The 10,076-nt window shown below is 34.9% G+C and overlaps 1 protein-coding gene across 1 annotated transcript; it reads right to left on the bottom strand.

Moving 5' to 3' along the window:
* Window positions 1-2,399: 2,399 nt before the first annotated feature.
* Window positions 2,400-4,156, bottom strand: LOC107038651. Its single transcript, XM_015257873.2, has 2 exons — window positions 4,050-4,156; window positions 2,400-2,787 (listed from the first exon to the last, which is right to left on the bottom strand). The coding sequence occupies exons 1-2, from the start codon at window positions 4,054-4,056 to the stop codon at window positions 2,519-2,521; spliced, it is 276 nt and encodes a 91-aa protein (XP_015113359.1). The 5' UTR covers window positions 4,057-4,156; the 3' UTR covers window positions 2,400-2,518.
* Between the last annotated feature and the right edge of the window lie 5,920 nt (window positions 4,157-10,076).

The following is a 10,076-nucleotide window of genomic DNA, read 5'->3' as shown; positions in this document are numbered from 1 at the left end:
ATCATTTGAAAATTGGATTGAATTGTATGTGATGTTCAATTTTTACAATGAGTTCGGAAATTCAAGCTTTCATTGAAAAATCTACGATTGTTTAACATGAAAAACCCACTTTTCTTCAATCTCCAGGATAAATGAGAAATTTTGTGAAGGCTTTTCTTCGAAATTGAATTCAAACTCACAACATGGAGAATTCAGATGAGGCTGTGACTGTAATTTCAAGAAATTTCGAACAGTGTAAGGTTGATACTGCACCGAAAAAAAACTCTTGGTCTACTCTATAAACTCTGAAGAGGATTTTCCCAGAAAAAAATGTCCGAACTACGTGGATATCCTTAAATAAACTAATAATGAAGCAGTCTTGTGATTTAGGGACAAGATATCTCTTGACGAGCTTCCCTCTATAAGAGATATTTTCATCCTAGAGGCATTTTTGCGTGAATGATGCACCTCTTGAATCGAATATTTCATTGTCGTTGAAATCAGAGCAATTATTTACATTTGAGGCTCTCAAATTCGAGTCGAACAATTTCTTTTTTGGTAATTTTCCAACTAGTGATTTTTTTGGCCCAAGCAAGACTTGTTTGAGAATTTGTTAATTTTTCTCTCAATGTATTGTTTTAGCTCTGAACAATTTTAACTGTACATACCCTTCATGATTCTCAGCTTTTAGAAACTTGAAAAACTGTTACACCTTGTGAATTCGATTTGATGTAGTGCTGCAAATCTTATTTATACGTTGCATTTTAAGCTCCCAAACTCGTTATCAGTTTACCCCAACATTTTCGTTCCCTCTGCAATTATTTTTCCAATCATCTTATTAATTTCGCTGGGGTCCGAACGAAATATTACACAATAATATTGTTACGTATTTGTTTTTTTCGTCCGTCTCAACCACCTGTATGTACGATTGTCTCCGTCTCTCTCGTTATTCTCTTATCTTCGTTCTGAATCCGCGGACACGTTAATTCTTTTTATATTCCTTTATTATCATTCGTTTCTTCTTAAATTAATAAATAAACTGGTATTTATTATTGTGTGAGCTCACACTTCACAATATTATTGAATAAAATGTTGTCGGACACTGAGAGATAATATTACGCGCCAACGCATTACCCACTCGACTGGAAATTTTTAGAAAAATAATGAATAGTTTACGTGGTGGTCAGGAGACACTACAAAAATAATGAGAACGGTAATCGAATTATTCAATCCCATTGTTGATCAAATTATTATTTTCAAACGACATGTTCTATGACCACTGATAATGAAAATAACCAGTGATAATCAGCGTAATTATATGTATCATAAATTTTTTTATAAAAAACTGATTTTTCGGTAACATATCACTGATTTTCAGGAATATACGACTGATGTCGAGGCCCAGGTCATTGATTTTCAGAAAACTATCACCAATTTTTGATGATACTGGACACTGACTAGAATAGCCGTGATTATCAGTGATTTCTATTACTCAAATTTGGTAATAGATTCCTTAAAGTTAGAGATGAAATGAGTAGAATAGAATAGAATACTTTATTTCCTTGATGCTACTGTTACAGTTTTACATCTACACAAGCCAAGAAATGAGTAATAATAGTAATTTTGTCACCAATTTTGCAGTGAACAATAATTCTTTGACCAATAATTTTATATTCTTTCCGTGCAGATTTGTAATTCTAAAATTCAGTGATTTTGTCACCGATTTTGAGTTTTTGAGTTAGTTAGAATTTTAAAATTACAAATCTACACGGAAAGAATATAAAATTATTGTTCACTGTGGAAACAGTAATTCTTAATATGAGAAGTAGAATGCAGGACTATACTCGCCACACTCGAAAATTTACTATTTAACATAGGAATTTCAGGAACACATGAAAAACTATGACGCGCTGGATAAAAAGATGCGGTTGACGCGAGTAAAATTTGGGAGGATGAACATGAATTTTACTTCGTCTTTTAAAAAAATTTCCCTTCTCCCTTCCAAAATGAATATTTGCGGAAGAGGACGAGAGAGAGAAAAAGCCATATTTAATCTTCTTTATCATCCTTGACAATTATTATAAATAATTTTGCTCTACGTAAATTCATAAGGAAAAAAAAAATCTGAATCGAGTATATTTTATACCCGAATCAAAAATAATATACTTGAATCAGGTTTATGCATATACTTGATTCTTGTATAAAATATACTCAATTCAAGTATATTTTTTTTCCACGCATTATAAAAAAGAGGAGGGGAGAGAGGAAGGATTAAATTGTTTAGAATTATAGAATCCGTCCTCCGGGCCATTGCGTGGACAGAGGTTGTGAATTACTCCATTATGAATCATTCATTCGCCCATTTTCAGTGAATTTATTCGTTTGAACATTTCGTTGACGACAAGAAGAATCGTTCAAAGTATTTTGAGGCAAAAAATTTATTAAATATTGTCAGATTTATTACAATTGACATGGGAAAGTGTTATTATATAATGAATCAAATGTGTTGACAAAAACACATTGGCATAGGTCACGCCATTCACTGACACTTAGCATTCCATGGCCAGTCACAGACGTGCTTCACTTTGTTCCATTGGAGACGTTCTGGGCATTGCATCTTCACTGGTATGATGCCAACGCATTTGTAGAAACTATTGCAGGAGAGAGGATCCGGAAGGTGAACTGTGTCGCCGGGGATCTTGGGCATAACATCACAGTCAACATTTTCGGGCCATGGATCGGGTATCACCACAATCTGGGCGAGGACTGCAGAAGCGAAGAAGAGCACACAGAAGAGGGAAGTGATGGCTGAAATCATGTTAAAAAATATTCGATACTCTGACAATGTGTTGAAACTTGAATGTTTTTGAGATGACAAGATTCCTGGCAGGTTCATCAGTCATTCTCGCCCGAGAAAATTTCGCGTTCTCAGAAAAATTTGATCAAATAAAAATCTTCATTTGAAATTATTTACTTATTTTAAGAAGATTTTTGGTACGAGTGAATAAACTTGTTAACTTGTTTGAAGAAAAAGGATTTAATTATATTAAACAAACAATTTATTTATTTCAAATGAAGATTTATTAATAGTAAAGAAACATTGATTTAATATGAACAAAACTTCGAATAAAATTTGTTATTCAATTTGAAAATAAACTTTATTCCATTCAAATGAGTCAACGAATACTTGAATAAAGATTATTAGAAATACTGTGGAATTCACGCAATAGGTGGATTTTAATTCTCAATGTCCTGAATTTCAATTCAATTTAAGATCAAGTCATTCATGAAATTTATTAGACAGCTTGAAAATTTAAGAAAATTGGGAATTTTCGTGTTCGGCGATTACTTCAATAAGAGCTAGAATTCTGAAACTCATTATGAAAATGAAACATTACATTCTATCGATTATTCAATGGATTGAAAAATTAGAAAAATAGTTGCGTGAATTTTCAAAATTTTCAACCCTGAATGTTCAACCTGAAAATTGCAATTTCATTGAATACTCCAGAATTTAAATGATTTTTCAATAATAAAAGAAATTTCAGAAGTTATTTCTAACAGTGTTAACATTGAAAATTTAACTAAATTGACTCTTTTCATGTGAAATGAACCTGGACATTCTAGAAGAATTCGTAAAAAGAATCGCCTGCATGGGCATAATTTTCAATTATTTCCATTGATTAATTTTCTCACTGAGTTTCTGTTTTATTTCGCTAATTCAACAGAATGAAGAACTCATTCATTTGTTAAAATATTGCACTCCAATCAGCCAAAATACGAGTGAAAAAAATTGTTTGAATCGTGCTCTAAAACTAATTTTCTATTTTATTTACATAGAAACTAATGAGCTAAATTTTCCCAAAAATGTGATACATTCTTCCCTGTGCCGTGAAAACATGGGGAAAAGACAGATAATTGAAACACTTGAATTACCAATGAATAACTATGAAAATTTGAACAATTGACAAATTTCCTTCATTTTGAGTTAATTTTCTCCAATTAAAAAAAAAGTTCTTCATGTTTCTTATAAATGTCATATCACTTTCAAAACTATATCTTTTACGTACCTGTCATGATTCTTACAATCAGCTTTCAAAAACTTCAAGAAGTATTTCACTTTACGAATTTTGATTGCACTTGACGCTTCGATTGTGATATTGGACAGTCGCAACTGGTATTTATGCGTAGATATTCAAACCGGCGCACTCCTTATCAGCTGGCATTCACGGTACACTCATCATTAATTCTAATCATTTTATCAATTTCATCGAATTTGATAAGCCGTTTATCACTGAAAAGTCCTTCCGCAGTTATCAAAAGTCCAAAAAGTCCCCTCCGCATCGCGCAGCGTGCTTCAAACTCGACTTCTGCACGATGTGGCATAAAATAGTATAGACCACTCGGGCATAAACTTCGTTTTCGACGAATGTGAAGTTTACAGGCCGAGCCGAAGGCGAGATCTGTATTCACATTCGTTGAAAACGAAATTTGTGCCCTTGTACTCTAATGTACTATTTCTTTACCGGTTGATATTATAGAACTAGTGATGTCGCGAGACATTCCACGAGACATCACGAGACAATACTTTGGAGAGATTGCTTCGGTCTCAGTGAACACGGAAAATTTTGATCTCGTCTCAGTTTTGGAATGGGCAGTGTCGACTTCTTTCGTGATGACTCCGAGTCAATTTATGTCATCTCGGCTTCCAGTTTTTTGCGTTTTTTATATGTAGAAAACCGAGACAAGACAAACCAAGACGAAAATCGCGATTTTACATTGAAAAACGCGAAAAATTTGAAACCGAGATGAGATAAATTGACTCGGAGTCATCACGAGAGGAGTCGATATTGCGTATTTCGCGACTGAGACGAGCGCAAAGATTTTCATGTTCATTGCGACCGAGAGTATCTCTCCAAAGTTTTGTCTCGTAAAGAGTCTCGCGGCATCACTATATAGAACCCATAACAGGGTTATTCAGGCTGTCGATAGGGTGTCGTATATTTTCTTTCTACACTGGCTTTTATCATGTGTTTTTTTATACATTTCGCCTTCTATATGCAGAGCTTAAATTTTATAAAGAATTTGTCTATCGCGTGAGAGCTTCGGAGTCGGATGCCACCATGAACTGGAAAGTCCCATAGGGAGAACAACATTTCAATGATCTCAGTTTGGCTATTAGTTCTAATCTCTGGGAATTCAGAAGGGAACATTGCTATAGTATGTGGTCAATGTCCTGGGATTCTACCCCGCTGTTGCAGCTCGCGTCTAAGATCATTTTCATTCTTTTGAGTGAGGCGTCCAGGTGATAATGATTCGCTCTTAATATGTTTACTCTAACGATGAGTTCCTTCGATGATTTATTTCTCTGGTACCAGGGTCGAAGTGATTTTCTGAAGTATTTGTCGAAATGCACGCCTTTCCCTTTTCTATTTCCGACAAGTTCTATGCGCGCGATCTCGCGCGCGCTATTCTATTCATTTGTTGAAATGAAGGAATGGAATCCATTGAATTTCATTTTCTTATGAATACCTTATAAATATTGATAATGAATCAAAGAGAATTCGACTAATGATTGAAGTGAATAGCGAAGTAGAGTGAAAGAATCTATAAAAATTTTTCATTTTCAATTAATTATCTTCAATTCTTTAAAATAATCGGTCTCCATAAAAAAACAGAATTTATTAATTTCACCGATGATATATATACATCTGAAATATATATATTATATAAATATACATATATATATATATATATATATATATATATCTCGTGAAAAAAAATTTATCACTGAAGAATTTGAAATTATGTCACTGAAGAATTTGAAAATCCGCGTGTTGTTTTTTGTGAATAACTTCGTGTCACATATTGACCAATCAGAATTAAGGATTAGCGGTCAGGCAGTTTCGAGATATTTCGATATAAAACAACTTCACGTTTCTTTCATTTTTAGTAAATAGGATTTCTTCGATTTGTTTCTTCATGTTCGTTACTGTATTACATTCTTCTTCTACTTAAAAAATTCATTTACGAAGTACGGTATAGCGTGTTCTCATCGCTGTTTGCGTACTTCGCCAACATCCAATAATTGATCTTATCAAAGTGCGAAGTTCAGTGTCCTTGCAGGTAAAAATAATGTGTTTGAGATTATTGAAAAAGAATACAGACGATATTTGGGAATGAGGAGAGGGCCGGTCTACCTTCTCACTGACACTCGGACAATACAACCGAGGGGTAGCCCTGTCGCACATTTCGCTTCCTGCTTATGGCGTCTGCACAATGCCTATTGTCGTGGGCTGTGGAACCATGTGTGCTAGACGCTTTTCACTGAAGCCAGGCATACTCGACGAGAAAGACGACGACCACTACTACAACGGATAACAACTTGTAGTTTGCTCTGGATGATTTAACATCGATTCTATCATTCGATTTTTTCCTTTCGTCTTGAAAAATGTATTTGCAATTGTTGAGATGGCTTCTCCCAATGTTGATATTCAAGTTCTTTGGACATTTTATTTCGTTGAAATCCTCGGCAACATTTGTAGCTCAACATTAGAGCTTTCATTTGAGCCCCACTTGATCCTAGGTTATAGGTTTTTTTACGATGATGTGATTATTCTAGTGATGCCGCGAGAGACTTTACGAGACAATACTTTGGAGAGATGGTGTCGGTCTCAATGAACATGGAAATCTTTAGTCTCGTCTCAGTCTCGAAATACGCAGTATCGACTCCTCTCTTGATGACTCCGAGTCAATTTACCTTATCTCGGTCTCAAGTTTTTCGTATTGTTAATGTAAAGTCTCGGTTTTTGTCTCGCTTTGTCTCGTCTCGACGTTCTACGTATAAAAAGCGCGAGGAACTGGAAACCGAGGTGAGGTAAATTGACTCGGAGTCATTACGACAGAAGTCGATACTGCACGGAGAGAAAGATTTGTAGTTCAGAATATCGTCCCATGTATTTTATGATTTCATGAAAGAGGAAGTTGAAAAAAATAATTCATTCCTCGTTTGTGGCTAATTTTGAACTTTCAAAATCAAAAAAAAAAAAAAACTATGAAAAGGGTAAAGAAAATTTTTAGTATGTTCAATATATTTGAAAGTAGGAATACAAATTTTTCTGAATTTTTCGCTCACGAAATTTTTGCGTCAAAATAAAAAAATCGAAAAACGGCGGGGATTCCCCCATTGTGCGACCACTTAATAGCCCGCTCAAGTCTACTATGAAAAGGGTAACAAAATAGTTAATGTGCGCAGTATATTTAAAAGTAGCAATACAAATTTTTATGAATATTTCACTTACGAAGTTTTTGTGTCAATAGAAAGCATCAAAAAACAGTGGGGATTCCCTCATTGTGCGACGATTTAAGGTTAAACTCAGGTCAACTATGAAAAAAGTAAAAAAAACTGTCAACGTGTTCAATATATTCGAAAGTAGCAACACAAATTTTTATAAAGTTTTCACTCACAAAGTCTTTGTATAAAAAAAATCGAAAAACGGCGGGAATTCCCTCATTGTACGACCACTTACGGGTCGAGCTCAAGTCAACTATGAAAAGGGTGGGTCATGGGAATACTCGGTTTGATGCATACTACAGTGGCAGATTCACTTGGGGGATGAAAAGAAACCGAGAGAGAAAAAGAGAGGATGATAGTAGGTATAATAAATTTGCGTGGTCCGTCGGAGCGGGAAAAGTTTCCAGTTACCAAGACGATGAATATTTTAGCGTTGTACCCCGGTGAGCTCGTCCAGGGCGGCGGGGGGTGATGCGAGGGTCGTATAATTAGCGGTTAAATTCAAATTTTGGATATTACGTAAAAAGTTTAAAAGCCAACGGGCGCGAGGAGCAAAAAAGAAAATGAGCCAAGTGCTAGGGTACTCCGGCTTGTCCGGAGTTATTCTCCAACCTCTGGCCGTCTGCCCCTTCAGGACCCTTATCCGCATAAAAACAGGGACAAAATGAAAGGGGAGAGAATGGAATTTCTTGGTGAAACAAGTAAACGTTGCTAAATAAAGGGAATTGAGATGTAAAGGGCATTGCGAGGCGGTGGGCGGGGGAATACGGCGTGGGAAGGATGTCATCACTGTCGATATCTCGATTATTCCCTTTCGTGCTCGGTGAAAACGAGAAGACGGTGAGGCAGTTGCGCCATATTGGCAGTGCCGTCTGCGTTTTACGGCCGGCGTATTCAGCATTTTTGGATTTGGAAGGGGGACACGTACGATTATATCGTACACGATCATTTCTTGTTTGATGCGAATGGCCGTGGCATTTTGTTTTGGCAGCAAGGCTGGCTTTAATATTATTCACCCAGGAATTTTGGAGAAATGTGCACTGAGAGAAAAATATAATTCTTCCGACTATATTCCATCACCATCGAATTATAGTCAAAAGTCCTCAACAATTTTTCATGGGTTACGGTAACTTCGGCCGGAGAAGTAATTACTACAATGGAATATAGTCATTGCAACTATTTTATAGTTCTCCTCACGATAGATTTGTCGTGGTTACTTTTGAACTTTGGTTAGTTTAACTGCATTTTGATTTGCAAAAATTACGCTTGTGAAGTTACTATAATGTTATGTGCCGCAAACAAAAAAAAATCGTATCATTCACCAAAATGCCTCAACTATTTTCTTATTGTAAAGCGAACTTCAGATTTTTCTCTCAGTGTGAGAATGAGATTGGTATCGTTGGACAAATAAATTGACGCGCATATGCTTTATGGCTTTGGCGGATTATCGAGATGATAGCGTTAGCGGGGAGAGGTGATATAACAACTGTTTTTAAGTGCACGTTCAAGGCTGACGTCTGGTGGGTTGGCGGATAAGGTTAATAATGTTTTCTCAATCATATGCAGAGAAAACAATTAAAGAAAAGTTATGGAATACTGTATCATCAATATTTGTCGAAAATATCGTTCGATTTCTCAGCTTTTTTATACTTTTTCATTAACAAATCAAATTTCTCCTTCGCTTTCAAATAAATATCAAATAACATTCGTGGAAATCCATTAATATATAGGCTAGACTATTTAGAAATTTTTGGCTGATATTTTGGGTACACTATTTAGAAAACGGCAAATTCTTTTATTACATTGTAGTTCTTACTGAAATTTGAAAAATTTTCGTCATTAAAAACTCCAAAGTTTACAAAAAAATTAATGGAAGCTGTAAATTTCACTTCAATTCTCCCATGACAAATTGATAACAATCAGGAACATTCAAGCGAATATATTTCTTGAATCACAGAATATATATGTTCTGGTTGAAGATTCCAGTAGATTTAGGAATTCTCGTCTTCCTGTTGCTCAGGCGTTTTAAATTCTATCGAATTTTCAGTAAAATCTAAAATTCAATGCCTTTCTTGCTCTCGAAATCGAATTCAATGTTACTCTAAGGATAATTACCAGTCAATTGTCCATGAAATTCCAATTTTTTTCTAATAATGTCATCATTTCAATTAAGATTTTTTAATGATAAAATAATAATAATTCATTCATTCCAAATGAATTTTCTAACATCCAAATAAAGGATATCACATGTTAATAAATTTCAGGATTTATTACCACATGTTGATAAATTTTTTCTCTTCGCCGTCTGAACAATGATTTTATTTTCAAATAACAACGGCTTCATCCATGAAATGGAAGAGTCTTGGAAATTCCCTGTAAATTGTGGAATTTCACTTGAACTTTCAGAGAAGCTTGAAATTCCTTTGATATTCCCCCCTTAAATCAAATTCGAGGCTTTTTTCCGGAAAATTTAGCCAAATTTTTTAACAGTGTATGAAAATATTTGATCATAATCGATAAACTATTGACATGATGTGCATACAAGCGCAAATAAAAATCAATGTTAAGCATTTCTCTGGCTATACATTGATCCAGTGATTGTTCTTCAATTTTCCAATTTCCAATTTTCTTCAATTTCCTCCTGCATTCTTAAATTACGTAGTAATGATATGCGTTGAGAGATATTCAATTACTCTCACCACGTGACTAATACGTTATCGTGACTAATTGAATAGAATTTAGACACGATAACCCTAGAATTTATCCTCATGTGATACCGATGAAGCACGCAATGTGATTGGGC

The sequence above is a fragment of the Diachasma alloeum genome, unplaced genomic scaffold (genome assembly GCF_001412515.2).
Source record: "Diachasma alloeum isolate Michigan unplaced genomic scaffold, Dall2.0 Dall_scaffold_00286, whole genome shotgun sequence".
In the NCBI taxonomy this organism is placed as follows: Eukaryota; Metazoa; Arthropoda; class Insecta; order Hymenoptera; family Braconidae; genus Diachasma; species Diachasma alloeum.
Note: the sequence above shows the minus strand (reverse complement) of the source record. Positions and strands in the feature narration are given on the sequence as shown.